At 41.7% G+C, this 20783-nt stretch overlaps 1 protein-coding gene across 3 annotated transcripts in view; it reads left to right on the top strand.

The window, feature by feature from the left end:
• The window catches only part of RASGRP3 (RAS guanyl releasing protein 3), a 106064-nt gene that overhangs the window by 64581 nt on the left and 20700 nt on the right, over positions 1-20783 (top strand). For all 3 annotated transcript variants that reach the window (XM_075864433.1, XM_075864432.1, XM_075864434.1), the window contains 6 exons: positions 3472-3619; positions 7211-7384; positions 7977-8093; positions 9457-9732; positions 11898-11975; positions 16555-16668. In XM_075864433.1, coding sequence (XP_075720548.1) covers positions 3472-3619; positions 7211-7384; positions 7977-8093; positions 9457-9732; positions 11898-11975; positions 16555-16668 — 907 coding nt within the window. The remainder of the gene's footprint in view (positions 1-3471; positions 3620-7210; positions 7385-7976; positions 8094-9456; positions 9733-11897; positions 11976-16554; positions 16669-20783) is intronic.

The following is a 20783-nucleotide window of genomic DNA, read 5'->3' as shown; positions in this document are numbered from 1 at the left end:
CAGTCGTTAGAAAGAGGGGGGCGACCCCCTCTAACAGCTCATCGCGCCCGCCGCAACGCAATTGCGTCGGGCGATGGTTGCTATGGCTGCCTGGGGGCCTAATGAAGGCCGCCAGGTCCGCCATCTTTGTGCACCCATTAAGCCTTGCCTCCGGCAGGGCTTAATAGTTGCCTGTCAGAATCACAATATACTGCAGTACATTAGTATTGCAGTATATCGTGCAAGCGATCGAATGATCGCTGGTTGAAGTCCCGTAGGGGGACTAATAAAATGAGTTAAATAAAGTTTTTTTTGTGTGAAAAAATAAAAATTTAAATTAAAAGTTAAAAAAAAAAACTTTTCACATTTTCCCCCTAGAGCAGACATGGGCAAACTACGGCCCGCGGGCCACATACGGCCCGTTAGGCTTTTTAATCCGGCCCGCCGAACTTGTCCAAATCATAGTAAAAACCTCCTTTTTTTTCCCCTTTCCCTGCAATGCCCACGTTTTCCCAATAGATGGCGCACTCAAAACACATTGACCGTTGTTAACTCCTTAACGCCGAAGGACGGATATATCCGTCCTCAGCAGCTGCTAGTTCGCGCAGGAGGACGGATATATCCGTCCTGTGATGGCGCGGGTACTGCCAGTGTACCCACGCGATCAGCGGCAGGAGCACGGCTGTTATACACAGCCTGGCTCCTGCTGCAACTGCCGGAATCGAAGCGCGCTCCGATTCCGGCAGTTTAACCCATTAAATGCCGCTGTCAATAGTGACAGCGGCATCTAATGTGTTTGACAGAGGGAGGGAGCTCCCTCTGTCACCCGATCGGCGCCCCCGCAAACAAATCGCGGGTCGCCGTCGGGTTTCCATGACAGCCGGGGGTCTAACAAAGACCCCCAGGTCTGTCTTCCGCAACTGCCTGTTTGGCGATGCCGGAGGCATGACCTAACAGGTTGCCTGTCAGTTTTACACTGACAGGCAATAATGCTTTGGTATACTAAGTATACCAAAGCATTATATATGCGATCGGCACATCGCATAGTGAAGTCCCCTGGTGGGACTTAAAAAAAAAATGTCAATCAGTTAAATAAAGTTTGTTGAAAAAAAATAAAATAATTACAGTCAAAATCAAATAAAACTACTTTTTTTGCCCAAAAAGTGGTTTTATTCAGTAAAAGTGTCAAAACAAATAACACATACACATATATGGTATCCCCGCGATCATAACAACTTGACCAATAAAATGAACACATTAATAAAACCGCCGGATGTACGGCGTCCAAAAAACCCGCAAAAAACAACGGCAAAATTCTCTCTTTTCTCCCATTCCCCCCATAAAAAATAAAATAAAAGTTAATCTATAAGTCCTATGTACCCCAAAATAGTACTAATGAAAACTACGCATTGGCCCGCAAAAATCAAGCCCACATACGGTCACATCGACGGAAAAATAAAAAAATGACGGCTCTTGGAACGCGGCGATGCAAAAACAAGTAATTTTTTTCTAAAAGGGTTTTTATTGTGCAAACGTAGGAAAACATATAAAACCTTTACATATTTGGTATCCTCGTAATCGTGCCGACCCGTAGAATAAAGGTAACATGTTATTTATGCTGCATAGTAAAGGGCATAAATTTATAACGTGAAAATTAATGCTGGAATAGCTGCTTATTTTCAATTCTCTCCTAAAATAAAGTTAATAAAAGTTAATCAATATATTGTAAGCATCTAAAAATGGTGCAATTACAAAATACAACTCGTCCCGCAAAAAACAAGCCCTTATATGGCTATGTCGACGTAATAAAAAAAAAGTTACGACTCTTGGAATGCGACCATGAAAAAACAAAAAATAATCCTTGGTCATTAACGTGCAAAATGGCCCGGTCATTAAGGGGTTAATGTGGCGCGTATTTCTCTTTATTTCACTTTAATTTTCACTTCGTTTCACGTCACCATTAAGCCCTTCGGTTTTCAAAGAGTACAATATCAGCCGTCACTTTGCCACGAAGCATGCAAACTATGCTAGCAAGCAGTCAACACAAGAACGGGCGGCTACTGCTCAGAGGTTGGCAGCTAATTTACAGAGTCAACAGAACTTTTTTCTTGATAAATCACAGTGCGTATGTTATTTTAATCTATTTACATTTCCTCCTCCCAGTATCTGCGAAATAGTATGTAAATGCCATATCTTGCATATTCCTTGAGACAAATTTATTAACTGATAAGGGCTATTTTTCACATTTGAAAGACAGTTAATAAATTGGGTTGTAGTGTTCTTACTGTGCTATGAGGTTTGCACACACTACATTTAATGCTTTAGTATATCCGGCCCAAACACTCCCTCCAAATGCTCCTGGCCCGGCCCCTCTGTCAAATTTTAGAACCCATTGTGGCCCGCGAGTCAAAAAGTTTGCCCACCCCTGCCCTAGAGCATAGTAAAAAATAAATAAACATAATTGGTATCACCGTGTCCGTAAAAGTCTGAACTATTGCAATATATCATTTAACCCGCACGGTGAACGCCGTAGAAAAAAAATTGTAAACGCCAGAATCTCTATTTTTTGGTCACCACATCTCCCACAAAAAATGAAATAAAAAGTGATCAAACCGTCGCATGTACACCAAAATGGTATTATTAAAAACTACAGCTTATGCCGCAAATAATAAGCCCTCATACCACTTAATCGATGGAAAAATAAAAAAGTTATGGCTCTCGGAATTTGGCGACACAAAATACATTTTCTTTTTTACACTTAGGTTTTTACTTGTAAAAGTAGTAAAATATAGAAAAAACTATATATATTTGGTATTGCCGTAATCGTATTGACGCACAGAATAAAGTTAACATGTTGTTTTAATCACCAATCACCAATCACACATTGTTGGCCTATACTGGGAATCATCCTTTAGTGTCAAATCTTGGAAAACCCTTTTACAAATAAACATGTATAACTAGAGTCCTCTTTAATGTGAGTACTTCACATTCCATAAGAAATTAAGCCATTTTTTCATATTAAAGCTTTTAATTATACAAAATTATCAGCAAAAACAAGAAAACCAAAGTCCATAAAGAAAAACTTTTGAACTTACAATAAGGGAAAGCAACATGTATTATAGAAACCATAATAGGGAAGTAATGCAGTATGGCAACATACAAGTGGGATAAGGCTTTAGAGAAGAAAATGAAAAAAAAAAAAAAGAAGGTGGTATTTAGAGGATGGGAATATGTTTGTCTTGTTTGACATCAATTTTTAAGCAGAACTTCAAAACCCTATATATGTTCAATAACTGACTATAATAAATTAGTATCACATGATATTGTACAACCACGTCTGTTTTATGTCTCTTATGTATTGAAGTATGAAGTGCACGGTGATGAGATCAGAGCGATACAAGAAAATAGAGGCACCACAACAAGATCATTGTTAATTGTTTATTGAATTCAGCATTTTGTGGTGACAGTCTGTGTTGTCACTTTTGTTTTCAGCCCATCTTATGACTGGATGCGAAGAGTCACACAGAGGAAAAAAACTTCAAAGAAGGGAAAGGTTTGCCTTCTGTTCGACCATCTGGAGCCCGTGGAGCTGGCGGAGCACCTAACATTTCTTGAATATAAAGCATTCCGAAGGATAGCTGTACGGATAAATGCTATTTTACTCACTTTCTATTGTGTTTGCATTTACAAAGTACAGAAACTCATAATCTATATACGTATATCTTCTTCATATTGTCATGACATCAGAAACTATACTAAACAAGTGGTTCGCAAGAACATATAATTTGCACTCCTTGAAGGGCCAAATAAGCACAACTACTATGACTGCTGGCAATGTTTTCAATATGGCGCCCATCTGTTTACAAAAGTTCATACTATATTCTGACTGCTGTGTTTTGGGTTTTATAATATTATGCACTTTGGGAAATTGAATTTCAGTTGACGTTATGGAGAGCTATCATACAAACGTAATTATTTTTAGGGCACATTCGCACGGTGGTATTATGGGTATGTGCACACGATATCGACAATTACGGCTGAAATTACGGAGCTGTTTTCAGGAGAAAACAGCTCCTGCATTTCAGACGTAATTGCTCGTACTCGCGTTTTGAGAGGCGTCAATTACGGCCGTAATTTGGAGCTATTCTTCATTGAAGTCAATGAAAAACGGCTCAAATTACGTCCCAAGAAGTGTCCTGCACTTCTTTGACGACGCTGTTATTTTACTCGCCGTCTTTTGACAGCGAGACGTAAAATTACAGGTCGTCGGCACAGTACGTCGGCAAACCCATTGAAATGAATGGGCAGATGTTTGCCGACGTATTTGAGCCGTGTTTTCAGGTGTAATTTGAGGCGTAAAACGCCTCGTTTACGCCTGAAAATAGGTAGTGTGAACCCAGCCTATCTGTTACGTACGTCTTGGGCTGCCATAGAGCATCCTCTACTGTACCTCTATTTGCCTCAGATTTAATTCGGAGGAATACAGAGTTTTTTTCTGTCAGAATCAGTACAAAAAACAGAGCATGCTCCATCGGACTCCATATACACGGAGGTAATCTCATCTGAAAGCATTACTCTGCAGGGAGAACATCTCTGGACACACGCAGTCTGATTGTGCCTCCATGGCAGTGCACGGTGTCGGATCCATCTAAAGTATCCGAACAGGCTCTGTACACTGCCGTACATGCTTCTTGCCAGTGTGCATGAGCCCTAATCCTGAAAATTCTACAATCCCTATAAATAACAGTATCTAACATAATCTATATGATTGCTATGCAGCTCACACATCTAAAATGAGTAGGGCAATGATATTTAACCTCCAGACCTGCATGATTGTTAAGAAGGATCACCACCTAAATTAAAATGGGTCATGCTCCAGTAAATCAGAAGTCAAGATGATAGCTACAGTTCGGCTAATTTGTTTAATTTATTTCTGTTTTGTTTTGGTGGCCGTTTTTGCAAAAATTATAGAAAGTGCCACCTTATTGGTTAATACTTTTGAATTCACTTCTCAGTAATTGAAGACAAACTGTTACTTTCTCAGCATGTTCTATCAATAATAAGTGACATTTTTACCATGGGTTTCTGAGAGGATCATTTAAAAACCGCACTTCCTGTTGTCACTATTGTAAAAATGGATTCCACTGCAAAACAGAAAAATGCTAATATCTCTATAAGTAAAAAAAAAAACGGAGAAAATAATTTAAAACATAATTACCACTGTAACTTATGATTTTCTAATACTATATATGGTCAATTGAACATTTTGGTAGAAATTCTCTATTTTACACCAAATTGAGATTTCTCATTCTGTCTTTTTCATTCAAATATTCAACAGTTACAATTTAAACATGCAAAGAAGAGCAATCACAACAATTCACTTTACATAGTTACATAGTTAGTATGGCTGAAAAAAGACACACGTCCATCAAGTTCAACCAAGGGATGGGAAAAGGGAAGGGAAACATTTCTACACATAGGAGCTAATACTTTTTTGTTCTAGGAAATTATCTAAGCCTTTTTTAAAGCCATCTACTGTCTCTGCTGTGACCAGCTCCTGCGGTAGGCTATTCCATAGATTCACAGATCTCACAGTAAAGAAGGCTTGTCGCCTCTGCAGGTTGAACCTTTTTTTCTCCAGACGGAGGGAGTGCCCCTTGTTTTTTGAGGGGGTTTTACATGGAACAGGATTTCACCATATTTTTTGTATGTGCCATTAATATATTTATATAAGTTAATAATGTCCCCCCTTAGTCGTCTTTTTTCAAGGCTAAATAGGTTTAATTATTTTAATCTTTCCTCATAACTTAGATTCCCCATGCCCCTTATTAGCTTTGTTGCTCTTCTTTGTATTTTTTCCAACTTCAGGGCATCCTTTCTATGAACTGGAGCCCAGAACTGAACTGCATATTCTAGATGAGGCCTCACTAATGCTTTGTAAAGTGGCAATATTACATCCCTGTCCCGCGAGTCCATGCCTCTTTATAAGGGTACATGGCAATTTATTGGTGTTACACACCAATTACAAAATAAATTGCTCAGTATGTTTAAAGGGAATGTGTCGCTAGAAATTATTATTATTTTTTCAGTTAAACAATGAGTATTTAAGTGATTACACATTGTTTTAATTTTTTCACAAGACAGGAAATATTATAAATTAGATTCTAATTTATAACATTTCCATGTGCTGGCCACTAGAGTGAGCAGTTCCCAAAATTGCAGCATGGTCACTGTGGTAAAGCAACCTCATTGATTTATGCTGCAAATTCGGTGTGGACACACTCTCCTCTAGTGTCCTCACACAATCCCCCCTCCCTTCTTCTGGCTAATGCCAGGAGAAGGAGGGGTTTGAATGTCTTCAAACCTCCTACACTGTGTGCCGCCATTTTCTGAGTGACTGCACAGTGTAGGAGGATTAGATACAGGGCTCAGCAGACAGTATAACACGAACATACACGAACATAATACACACATCACATACACGAACATAAATGACCTGCTCCTGCCGCCGCCTCCGCTGGTCTACGCTCCTATTCCTTGCGCCTTCGCTTCGTTGAACATATGGCCGGAAGCCGCAGCCGGAAGTCGTCATCTTACTGTCCGGCAGCGGCTTCCGGTCCACATGAAAATGGCGCCGGATTTCGCTCTACGAATGAGCTTAGTTTTGGTCTGTGTGGGAGAGGCGCATGCGCCGTTCCCACACAGACGGCGTACGCTATAGTGAATGGAACGGCTCCCGATCGCATTCTCTATGGGGTTGTATGTGCCATATTCCATCTCTGTATGTGTCGTTAATCGACACATACAGGGATGAAAAAAATGACAGCCCCATATAGAAGTAAGAGTAAAAATACATTAAAAAGTAAAAAATGAGAACACAATGAAATAAAAATGTTGTTAATATTATATTAAAAGCAATATAATAAAAAATAAAAATAAATCAGGACACCTTTAAACAATATGGGATATAGCATCCTATACCTACCCCAAGAGACAAGGAACCTGATATCATGCAGCTGCATATACAAAATTTATATGATGGACTTTGTGAGGATGTAATGATCGGTTCACAGTTTTGACATTGCCCTGATTGTTGTATTTTTCAAAAATCTTGAAAAGTGTTTTTCTTTTTTTATATTACACACACTGAATTGTGTGTATATATATATATATATATATATATATATATATATATATATATATATATATATATATATTTCTTCTTCTATAGTTTACAGATTACCAAAGCTATGTAATCCACGGGAGTTTAGTTGATAACCCAACCTTGGAAAGGTCCATAGCTCTATTTAATGGAATCTCGAAGTGGGTTCAGCTTATGGTTCTCAGTAAGCCAACCCCGCAACAAAGAGCAGAAGTCATTACAAAGTACATCTATGTAGCTGAGGTAAAATAACTTTTTTTTAATCCATATATCATTTTGTTTCTATTATACTTGTTGTTTTCATATTACTACTTGTGGATTTTCAAATATACTCAATTCCTCTCTTATAATGTTTTCAACAACTTCACTTGGCAATGGATCTATGGAAATAGAGTACTACAATAGCATAAACTCAACAATACTTCCCCAATTACCTTTTATATTTTGGTCAGAGATTGACTCAATATTGTATGTAACTCCTATTTATTCTCCCAGAACAATTCGACGGGTTTATATATCCAAAACAGTTAAAACATTGTCTTTATTAGTTACACTTAACAAAAGCCATGAACAAGACAAATCTGGGAAACTAGAATAGTATATTATATCCACCATGACATGTTGTTGCATAATTTGACATGGTATATCTCCAATTTCCAAAACACAACATCAATATCAAAAAGAACCATCTCCTATAGAAAGATACGTAATGACCATAAAGTGCAAATGTAGAGAATACAGACCAAAATGTGACTATAAAGTGCAAGCCAGGCAACCCACGCCCGATGTGTTTTGATCAAGGTTATTAACCAATCATTGATTCATTTCACTGCAGAAATTACTGGACCTCCAGAACTTCAATACACTGATGTCTGTGGTTGGTGGACTAAGCCATAGTTCTATATCTCGCCTTAAGGATACTCACGCACATCTCAGTTCTGATGTAACAAAGGTGTGTAATATTAAAAAAAATCTTCAAATTGTAAAAATGTTAACATCTGCCATAAAATGGGATACATTGTGACGTCTGGCCATATTAAAAAATGTATTTATTTGTTTATGTAATACTGAGCCCAAGAAGCCCAAAAAGAAACAACACTAAGGGCTCATGAATACTGCTGTATTACAGATCTGTGTTTTACAGATCTGTATTACAGCATGCATTTTCTTCTCTTGGCCCGTATTGTACCTACGTGCTTATACATGTATTGTGTGCCTCCAAATTCATACAGTGGCACACAGAGGTTTGGGGTGTACTACACAACTCGCTGTATTATGGAGGTAATATGGAGAATACAGTGCCTGTTGGAGGCAGCATATCATGGTACACAAAGGGTCTACTAGGCCGTAATAATGGCACGTATTAAGGAGTATTTTCCCCTAAAAGCATCGCTTTTATAGGCAAAAACTGGAATGCACCAAATTCAGAGTGCCCTACGCACCGTACAGTTGTGTGCTATAAGCCTAAGAAAACAAAAGTAATTCTCGACAAAAATAACATTGCACCTGCCATTCAACTATTGTGATTATACTCATGTCACTGTCACGGCTATGGGGTATGTGGACCCACTGGGCCACTCCGCCGTAGTGGAGTAGCAGCTGGTCAAACAAAATGTCAATGACAGTCACTAGGGAGAAAGTACCTGGGTTGCTGGCTTGTGCCGTAAAATCAGAAGCAAGCTGGTGCCGGACTATCGGGAGCTGGCTTGTGCCGGACTATCGGGAGCTAGCTTGTGCCGGACTATCGGAAATATTCTCGGATATAGGACTTGAACACAGAAGACGTCTCGGACAATGGACTTTTGAACACAGAAGTCAAACACTAAACTCATATACTGAATACGGGATACAGCTAGGGAACCATTTGCATGACAAACACTTGGAAGAAACAACATTGCTCAGGCACTGAGGAAAGGGGCAGGGTTCCTTTTAAAGGCCAGGGTGCGCAGGGATAGGTTAGGGATAATTTCACTGGTGCGCATGCTGGCACTTTAAGGCTTCGCACAAGCGTGCACGCACCCTGTAGGGCAGCCAGGGAGAGAAAGCAGAGAGCACAGCATGCTGGCATCCCTGGGAAGGTGGACACCGGTTAAGGAACACAGTCCTGCGGCTGCTGGTAAGAGATGAATGCCGGCGGTCCGCGGCTGCTACGATCACTTTATATAGACAGAGGCAGGTTGGTCGCCAAAGACACTAAACACTTTTTCTTACAATTTCTTTAATCAAGAAATCCGACACATTTTATATTCAATAACATAGTAAAAAAGCCACACAGTCTGGTTTATTAATAACATATTTTCTCACTTCCCTTGCAGGTGTGGAATGAAATGACTGAGCTGGTCTCATCTAATGGAAACTACTGTAATTATCGAAAAGCCTTTACAGAGTGTGAAGGTTTCAAAATTCCCATTCTAGGGGTTCATTTAAAAGACTTAATAGCAGTACATGTTATATTCCCTGACTGGATAGATGACAATAAAGTAAATACAGCTAAAATGCAGCAGTTATATGTCACCCTCAATGAACTGGTTTCACTGCAGAGTGCCTCACATCACCTAGAAACGAGTATGGATTTAATAAACCTCTTAACGGTATGTATGTTATTTAGCATTGTTACAATTTGCCCATTATTAAAAAGTATTGTAACACCACTTGAAACATGAAAGTTCAGGCTTTAATGCTGTTACCCTCAGTCTCACACTCCACTTCTAGTGGCAGATTTACATTGACAATCTGAATCAAAGTATATTAAAAAGGAAGTAAATTGGATTTTCCAAAACCAAATGCCACAGAATTGCAATGTGTATTATGGATTTTTTTGCTGATTTGGTGGCCTGTTCCATAGGGGAAATTTCTGATGCATGTGAAAATGGCCTAAAGCTTGGAGAGCTGAGATCTATTCTGATGTGTCCAGTACCCTAAATATACCCTAAAACTGGAAGTTGCTTCAACTGTCCCACTGCCTGCAAACCTTACCTGGAGAGAGCAAATTGGCCCACTGAGTTGTAGAAAGAAATTTGTTCCTCTCCAGAAGCTCAACAATATAAGCTCCCCATATGACCAGGCTCTGGGCAGAGAATTGGACCTGAAAAAAACTAGAGTACGGAGCCGCACGTCCTCCATGTGCTGTCGTTCATACTCCTTATGTACTGAGATATAGCATTGCTTCTATGAGAGAATACCTCGGTACATACAGCATCCCATGAAGAATGCCATGATTTTTGTTTTGTTGGATTCATTTGGGACCCAAAAGAAAAAACCTTCATATGAAATGATGAGGCATACGGAGGAACCGTAGAGGCTTCATGCACCTTTATGGGGGCTTTACACTAGAGCTGTAAAGCAACTGTGTGCAAAAGGTTTGAGAGGGCACTCTTTAAGGTAAAATATCCAATATGAATTTTCAAGTTTTGTGTGTTAAGTGTTGAGTTAAGCCCTACTTCAAAATAAAGAAAATATTATCTGTAAAAAATAGTATAATTATACAAAAAGTTGACCCATTGTAGAGAAAGACAAAGTCGTTGCATATTAGAATTAATTATTTAAGCAAACACCGTGGCGGTCTGGTTGACCTATACATAAAAATGCCAAATGTATAGATGTGTTGTAACTTTTCAATATATTCACTGTTAAAATGTTGTCCCGAATCGCTGATCTCAGGGATCCTTCCATATAGATTTTATACGTACATATGGACTTATCTTACGTCCATGGACATCAGAAAACAAATAATCTTCTCTCCCTACAGTGCTGGGAAATTGCATTTTAACAGTAAGTATATTATTTTTTCAATAATTTTTTATCTCTATAACACAAGTGCAAAACAGTCATTTCAGTATATGACATTGCAGTAAGTACAGGGGTTGAAAATTTTTGTTTCCTATAAACCAGGTAATCCGAGCTGGTATGGAGATCTCTATGGAGAAGGTGTTGCCGCAGGACACAGTGCATGACAGGCTGTGGACTGGGAGTACAAAGATGGCAAAGGGAGGTGGAGTGGGCAGGCTAAATCATGTAATCACAAATATCCCTTTGTAATAGGACCGTAACGCTAACATTTAGCATTGATATGCAAACAGCAATACTCATGGTACTGGACATGATACAGTGTAAGGCCTCATGCACACGACCGTAGCCATGTGCACGGCCTTGATTTTCGGGTCGGCTGGGGTGGAGTGTCACCCACAAGCCGCCCGCAAATCGTGGGCCGTGCACATGGCCGCGTCCATTATTTCCTATGAGCCTGGACAGCAGAACACGTAATAAGACATGCCCGTTCTTCTCCTGGGCTCCTGGGCCATGCATGGACCGTGGAAACCACGGTCGTGTGCATGACCCCATAGGAATGAATGGGGCCGCAATTCTCCCGTGGATTTTCAGAGGAATTGCGGCCGCAAAAGCACATTCGTGTGCATGGGGCCTAAGAGTACTACAGATATAAATCAGTACTCCTTAATATACTAGTTGGTATATTAGTTGGTACAACTTACATACTTTGCTACAGAGGTGATATAATTGTAATGTATTTTGACAGAAAAATTTTATTAAATCTAAAAATAAAAAACATCCATTTTAATGTTTATTAGTACAGTCATGTGGGCAAGAGTTAACAAAACATGTTCTGAATATCATCACTTTCAGAATGTTTTTCTATTTAAAATGTTTTTTTAAAAGTTTAATATCGGATCAGTGATGCTACTATTTTCTCAAATGGGTTCTGATACATTGTTTAAAATTGTATTTAATTTCTTTTCAGTTATCACTCGATTTATACCATACAGAAGATGATATTTATAAACTTTCATTGGTGCTTGAGCCTAGGAATCCAAAATCGGTAGGAATTTTTTTTTAATGTCAATTTGATGATACAAAATATTGGTATAAACTTTATATTGCAGTTTCTCAATTTAAAAAAAAGTAACCTGTAAATAAAGTTCAACCTTTCTCAGACCTTGCTATTTGATTCATAAAAAGGCTAATTCCCCTGGCAGATTGTGGTTAAGGTTGACCCACAGTGTATAAAGCTGGCCATACACGTAAAATTCGTTTTGACCGGAATGCGGCTGATCAATTGCACGTCGGATCAGTCATACGAATTATCTGAACATCAGTATGTCACACTAAGCTGGCAGCCATGCACGTAAGTTAAAAGTCAGCCGAAATTGATGTTTTTAATCAATTTGACAGAATACCCCTTGAAAATGATTCACAAACAAACGTTTGTGATGGCCCACTGTTTGCCAAAAATGTGATGTCAGATTAGATTTTAATAACAGGATAAAGAGAAAAATGAATGCCTCTCACCCTTTTCAATCTTCAAATGCAGATTTTTTTTCACTGATGTTGAGGCAGGTAAAACAGGAGTCAAGCGCATAGTAGTCGGTCTATGGCCATTTCGCATCCACCAGAAGCTCAAGGCCTTCTGGGATCAAGCGTACTGACGCTTAAATATACAGCCATACGTAAGCACTAACAGATACACAGTGACACAAAATACAATTCAAGCTTCATTCACATCTGCGTCAGGGCTCCGTTCAGGGGTTCCGTCTGAGCTTTCCGTCAGGGAAACCCATGAATGGAGCCCTGACTGAACCATAGGTTTCCGTTTGCATCACTATTGATTTCAATGGTGACGGATCCGTTGCAAATGGTTTCCGTTTGTCTCCATTGTGCAAGGGTTCCGTCGTTCTGCGGGAAGCAATACCGTAGTTGACTACGTTTCAGTCAGTGTTCTGTTCATGGCTATTGACCGCGGCATTTAACGGGTTAAACTAGCTGGATCACACTTGAGCAGAATCCCGCTCGTTACCCTGAAGTGTCGGCTGTAACACATAGCCGGCACCCTCGTTCAATGGAGCCAGATCAGCCCGTGAGCCTGCTCCATACTTCCCCACCCGACGTGCACCATTCCTATGTTTTACAATTTGACAATCCAATTGGCTTCACATTTTAGCAATTTGACATGTCTGTAACTTCCATCTCCTGGAGTGAATACATGCTGCAATCCTGCAAACAGCAGACATTTTCCCCCCCATGTACCTCCCTCATATGGCTAATCAGTTTCGGAGAACTCTTCCCTGTACTTAACGGTACATATGTTCACGAAACTGCTTAAATAGTGAACTTATTGTTTTACTAATATAAAAGAATTTGCAAGGGCAAAAAACAACATATTCAATATAATCCGATTAGATTTTTTCAGCTGTTGTTGGCCTATATCTACTTGTGTATAGCACAGAATTCATGTTGAAATTTGGGTCAAATACGATATACACTGGATTATAAAACTCACCCTAGTTTTGATGGATCACAATGTCGACAGTCACAGGCAGGTCAGGTTATTTCTTCAGGCATTTTGTAGTACAGAAACTGAAATTTATACATATTTATACAGACTGATGCAGAACAATACCTCAATAACTCACAGCCATAAAAATCAGATGGCTTTCAACAGCCCGGACACAATTCTTGGCCGAGCCAGTGGTTTCAGACATATGCGTTCCTCCTACTCTACTTAACCACACGCATACTAAGGCAAACATGAATGTTATTTAGTAGCACAGGGGACAAGTAGCTACCTGACACATCTGACCCCACTTACCTCTGTGGGAGAAATTTACTTCTCCAACTTATCCCTTCTGGCAACGAGGAACTTTCTGACAGGCCCCAAAGACAAAACATTGTCAGCAAAAGAGTGGCAGCCACCTTCTAATATACTGGCCATGGAAAAAAATGGAATGAAAAGACAAGGATTACAAAGACAACCTCATGATTATAAAGCAGATTTGCTAGACAAAGACTGAAAACCTGCAATCTGTTAAGGTTTGAAAACGAAAGTATATTAGTACATTTCTTTATTTTCCAAAGGTAAAATAATAAATAGCTTTTCCTTTTGTCAGACAACCCCTTTAAGGAAATAAAAGTAGTAGAAATGCTGACTTATACTGACTGATACTAGATGAAAATCATTGAAAGGGAAAATAAATTAAACATATCAATTCTAAGGAGGTGTCAAAAACTGAGGTTTCATGGTATTCATTAAATGACATCATTTCAGCATAATAATTTGATTTAAAAAGAAAAAGAAAAAATAGAGCAACTTGTATCTTGTACTGAAAGGGAACCTGTCATCAGTTTTGTCAACCCTAAACCACTATAACCCCATAGAGGGACTAGTGGGACATTTCAGAACATATTCATGTACATACCTCCCAAACATCCCGGATTCAACGGGACAGTCCCCGATTCCGAGCGGTGGACCACTGTCCTGGGCGGCCGGTGGTATGTCCCGCTGTCAACTGTATCTGCGTCTTCAGCACGCAGATACAGTTGAATCGAATTCTGAAGCAAGGAACCGTCAGCTTCCTGCTTCAGAATTCACAGTCCACGAGTCGAGGACCCCCTAGGGCACAGCGCTACTTTAAGAGAGCTTTCAACTATGGAGTCCCCGGCAAGAGCAATGCAATGCAAACTCCTGTCTTGGTAAAGCCCTTGATGTCACTGTCCATATATGGACAGTGATGTCAGGCTTTCAACTATGGAGTCCCCGGCCAGAGAACTTGCATTGCGTGAGAAAGCCCTTGACATCACTGTCCATATATGGACAGTGACGTCAGTGGCTCCTCCAGGAGCGGAATTCCCGGCTAGAGTGTTGCAGATGCTCTGGCCCGGGATTCCGCTTTTGGAGGAGCCCCATAAATGGACAGTGACCTTAGGGGCTACTCCTGTGGCGGAATCCGCAGCCTGAGCATTGCTGACGCTCTGGCCGGGGATGCCATCCCTGTCCATATATGGACAGTGACCTCTGGGGTTCCTCCTGGAGCGGAATCCCCGGCAACAGTGTGGCCGATGCCCTGGTTGGGGATGCCGCTCCTAGAGGGAGCCCCAATGGAGTTATCTACAGGAGGGGGGTATAGCTATCTACAGGGCAGGTGGCGCTACCTTCAAGGAGGTGTGGCACTATCTACATGGGCACTGTGTGGCACTATCTACATGGGCACTGTGGCACTATCTACATGGGCACTGGAACTAGGGGTAGCTAAGGAGATATTATACTGTATGGTGACAGTATAGGGCATTCTACTATATGGGGCAGCTGTGGGGGCATTATACTGTATGGGGCAGCTATAAAAGCATTATACTGTATAAGGCAGCAGTGGGGGTATTATACTGTATGGGTCAGCTATTGGGCATTATACAGTATGGGGCAGCTATGGGGGCATTATACTGTATGGAGCAGCTATGGGGCATTATACTGTATGGAGGCAGCTATAGGGGCATTATGATATATGGGGGCAGCTATGTGGCATTATACATATTTGGCAGCTATGGGGACATTCTACTGTATGGGGGAATTTGTGTGGGCATTATATACATGGGGCATCTGTGTGGGCATTATACTGTATGGGGCAGCTATGGGGGCATTATACTACATGGGGCATCTGTGTGGGCATTATACTGTATGGGGCATCTATGGGGCATTGTGCTGTATGGGGCAGCTATGGGGCATTATACTGTATGGGGGAATTTGTGTGGGCATTATACTGTATTGGGCCATCTGTGTTGGTTTTATACTGTATGGGAGCATCATACTGTATGGGGCAGCTATGGGGGCATTATCCTGTGTGGGGGCATCTATTTGGCATTATACTGTGTGTGAGGCACTATGGGGTATTATTCTGTGTGGGGAGCAGATTAGGGGCATTATACTCTGTGGGGGGTTCTATGGGGGCATTATACTGTGGGGAGGCTATATGGGAGCATGAGACTATGTGGGCTGAACCTGGTGTGTATGGGCGGTATTAGAGACGTGAATTAAAACAAAAAAAAATTGCCACGCTACGCATGCCACATCGGTTGTTCCTCTTTGCTACTCTTAAAAGTTGGTAGGTATGCATATATAGCAGCAGTAATAAGAAGTTTTAACAACTCCGGCATCGTGTGCAAATTACTCTCGAAATGTCCACCTTGTGGTTCTTCAGCAGGCAAGTGTCCTGTGATCTCAGTGACAACCCCTTCCATCTAGGCATGATTGATATCTCTGACACCTCCTGGGTCATCCGCTAATCCTGACAAAGAGATGTCAATCAAGCCTAGATGGCAGGAGTTGTTACCGAGATCGCAGGACAATTGAATGCTGAAGAAACGCCCAGCGTACACTTCAAGAGTAATTTGCATACGGCGCAGGAGTTTTAAAGACTCTTTTTCTAAGGTATACTCTATTATACATGAATATGTTCTGAAATGTCTCTCTAGCCCTTATATAGGGGTTATAGTGGTTAATGGTTGTCAAAATTGATGACAGGTTCCCAACTATTCTTTCACACCCTCAAAGTATTTATTTAACTCTTACTTCATGTGCATTGCCTGTTTTCAAACACTAATATTATTCTTGGTTATCTTTTTGATCACAGCCAACTTCCCCTACAACTCCCAATAAACCTGATGTAACACTTGACTGGGCTTCTGGTGTGACGCCAAAGCCTGACCCTACGATTATTAACAAACATATAAGGAAATTAGTTGAGGTAAGATCACTTCTCTTTTTGCTAATCTTTTATAACTGCATGTCTTATTTTGAATCATTGCCTATTCAATGTTTATAAATGATGCTTTATAAGTAAAAAGATACAGTATCTGTCACTAGACAGACCTCTTTAAATTAGAGTATCTATATGATGTCCTCATAGCGTTATGCTAGCGTCATGCTAGTGAATGCAGCTGAGCATCTGGTCACTTACGGCCATTCTGCAGTGCCTAGAGATACCAGGATGGTTTTAGTTTTAGAAAGTTATGCCATTGGAGGCTAAAGGGTTCTTGGAAGCATCATGTTTAATGACTGATTCATTTCCTACGTCTCTTTTCGATTTTTTTTCTTCGTGCATATCAGCTAACTATAATTAAGAAAGCATTTGTTTGTGCCTTCAGGGACGAAACCTGGACTTTCCATCATCCAGAGCATAAATTCAGTTGGGCGCCATTCGAAACAACATAGAAAGAAGAACTTTGTTTTCTATTTTATGTGCCCAGGCAGAGTAAGGAGAGCAACACAGAATTTACCAATTATTCATCACGTAGTAGCTATATTACAATAGTTTAAGAACATAGAAGTGTCCATACCTTTTTTGCCACTGCAGAACCCATAAAATAGTTTTAACCAAGCTCCTCCACCATGCAAATTCAGTACACTGCCAAAATAGTATGTGTCCTTGTATTCTAGTATGTTTTGTTACGATTGAATTAACATTTTATTAGTAAGTCTTGCTGCTGCTCGCAACACCAGGGGCCAATGCCCCACCAGTCCTCTCCTATCTACGCCCCTGTTCCTTGATCACACCTCAATAGCCTGGAAACATTACAATATGTATCAGGTGGGACTGAGACATCTTCCGTAATAGCTCCTGGAAACATTCACTTCCATTGAAGGCAGACACCCTTCCGTATCACTACGGATGAGTGTCCGTGCCGCAGAACTGTGCCAGGAATTAGGGCCCATGCACACAACCGTAAAAAACCTCAGTTTTTGCGGACCGCAGAAATGTTCAGAAAATTATGGAACATGTCCATACTTTGCAATCGTGGGTCGTGTGCATGGGGCCTTAGGGAGCATGTCCGTTTTTGGTCCGCAATTGCGGCACGGACTCCTCCATAGAAGTCTATGGGGAAGTCAAAATTGCGAAAGGCTACGGAGGTGCATCCGCAAATACGGATAGCCATCCGCAAATACAGAAGTGTTGCTAAGCGACACAAAGGGGATTTCCCATCAACCAGGCCTCTTTTTTTGCGGATCCGTATATACGGATGCAATACGGATACACTACGGTCTGTATTTGCGGATACCATTCAGCAGAAGTGGGTACGTTGCTGATGATTTGCTGATGACTATAAAGCAATACGGAACCGTATTTACGGTCAGTATTTACGGTCAGTATTTGCGGATACGGTCGTGTGCATGGGGCCTAAGGCCATCAGAGTGTCATAATGATGGCAGCTGCGCGAAAATCACGCAGCCACGCATCATACGCTGCTGACACACGAAGCTGTTATGTACCTTATGCGCACGCAAAACGCTGCGTTTTTTGCGCGCGCAAAACGCACACGCTCGTGTAAATCCGGCCTCAGTGTTGCCAACCTTAGAGATCCTTAAAGGGAATGTGTCGCTATAAATTATTATATATTTTTTTTTCAGTTAAACAATTAGTATTTGAGTGATTACACATTGTTTTAATTTTTTGACAAGTCAGGAAATATTATAAATTAGATTCTAATTTATAACATTTCCATGTGCTGGGCACTAGAGGGAGCAGTTCCCAAAATTGCAGCATGGTCACTGTGGTAAAGCAACCTCATTGATTTATGCCGCAAATTTGGGGTGGACACACTCTCCTCTAGTGTCCTCACACAATCCCCCCTCCCTTCTTCTGGCTAGTGCCAGGAGAAGTAGGGGTTTGAATCTTCAAACTTCCTACACTGTGTGCTGCCATTTGTGAGCGACTTCACAGTGTAGGAGGATTAGATACAGGGCTCAGCAGACAGTATAACACGCACATACACGAACATAATACACACATCACATACACGAACATAAATTACCTGCTCCTGCCGCCGCCGCCACCTCCGCTCCTATTCCTTGCGCCTTCGCTTCGTTGAACATGTGGCCGGAAGCCGCGGCCGGAAGTTGTCATCTTACTGTCCGGCAGCGGCTTCCGGTCCACATGAAAATGGCGCCGGATTTCACTCTGCGAACGAGCTTTGTTTTGGTCTGTGTGGGAGCGGCGCATGCGCCGTTCTCACACAGGCGGCGTAAGCTTCAGAGAATGGAACGGCTCCCGTTCACATTCTCTATGGGGTTGTATGTGTCGTATTCCATCTCTGTATGTGTCGTTAATCGACACATACAGAGATGAAAAAAAATGGCAGCCCCCATAGAGAAGTAAGGCCTTATTTACACGAGCGTGTGCGTTTTGCGCACCCAAAAAACGCAGCGTTTTGCGTGCGCAAAAAACACTTAACAGCTGCGTGTGTCATCAGTGTATGATGCGCGGCTGCGTGATTTTCGCGCAGCCGCCATCATTATGACACTCCGTTTGGATGTTTGTAAACAGAAAAGCACGTGGTGCTTTTCTGTTTACATTCAGAGTTTGACAGCTGTTGCGCGATTCACGCAGTTCGCACGGAAGTGCTTCCGTGCTGCATGCGTGGTTTTCACGCACTTATTGACTTCAATGGGTGTGTGATGTGCGAAAAACTGCGAAATATAAAACATGTCGTGAGTTTTACGCAGCGGACTCACGCTGCGCAAAGCTCACGGACTGTCTGCACTGCCCCATAGACTAATATAGGTGCGTATATTACGCTCGTGTAAATGATGCCTAAAAGTAAAAACACAGTAAAATGTAGAACTTGAGAACACAAATAAATAAAGTTTATTTTAATATTATATTAAAAGCAATATGATAAAAAAAAAATATTTCATGACACGTTCCCTTTAAAGTAAAATTGTATTACATTCACATAGCATTCCAGCTGTACAATTAACATGATTAACCTCTTAATAACGCAGCCTAGTTTGGGCCTTAAAGGGAACCTGTCACCAGCATTCCACCTATCGAACTCTACTCACCCCTTGCTGGCCGCTGCTGTCAAAAGTTTATTGCAGTAATCCCCTCTCCTAAACTTGTCCTCCGACCGTAAATAACTTTCTGCAAACATTTTGCGGCTTCTATGGTAATAATCCGGCAGTCTCGTTCGTTCCTCTTCTTCTTATGCTCGCCCACCGCCAATAACTGGCCTGCCCTGAATGCCAAAATCTCGTCTGAGCGCGCATGTGCCCATCATGTATGGTCCGACACTCTTCCCTGCTTCGTTCGGGCCTCAAATCTAGTTAGTGCGCATGCGCCGCTATGGTGTCCCGTTGTGGGCACGGACCAGAAAAGGACATCAATGCGCAAGAGCGGGATTTTGTGTATGTGCTGGCAGTGGCGTAACTACCGCCGTAGCAGCAGTAGCGGCTGCTACGGGGCCCGCAGCATGAGGGGGCCCGTGTCGCCCGCCGATACGGGCCCCCACCATGGCCGGAGGCTCCGCTAGCAGCCGCTATGGCTGCTACAGTGCGACACCACTGAACACGACTATGGCAGAGCAGGGAGGTATCTCCCCGCTCTGCCATTAAACAAAAGACATGTATCCCCTCTCCACAGGATATACACAGGACAGGGGATACATGTGTGATCGCTGGCAGCGATAGGGAGAACGGGGGACTGTGCGCATGCGTGACCAGCGCTCCTTTCATTTTTAGTGAGCTGTGCAGACGCCGGAAGTCAGAGGTTAGTCATGGAGAACTTCAGGGGACTTTCAGTCCCCCGTTCTCCCTATCGCTGCCAGCGATCACACATGCATCCCCTATCCTGTGGATAGGGGATACATGTCTTTTATTAGGACACACTGTAGGTCGTATTTTTTTGGGAGGGGGGACGCTGTATGGCGTTCCCTACAGGGGGGGCTGTATGGCGCTCCCTACAGGGGGGACGACGCTGTATGGCGTTCCCTACAGGGGGGGACGCTTTATGGCGTTCCCTACAGGAGGGGGGACGCTGTATGGCGTTCCCTACAGTGGGGGACGCTGTATGGCGTTCCCTACAGG

The sequence above is a fragment of the Rhinoderma darwinii genome, chromosome 4 (assembly GCF_050947455.1).
Source record: "Rhinoderma darwinii isolate aRhiDar2 chromosome 4, aRhiDar2.hap1, whole genome shotgun sequence".
NCBI classification, from domain to species: Eukaryota; Metazoa; Chordata; class Amphibia; order Anura; family Rhinodermatidae; genus Rhinoderma; species Rhinoderma darwinii.
The sequence above is the reverse complement of the archived record's forward strand: the minus strand, read 5'-3'. Positions and strand labels throughout refer to the sequence as shown.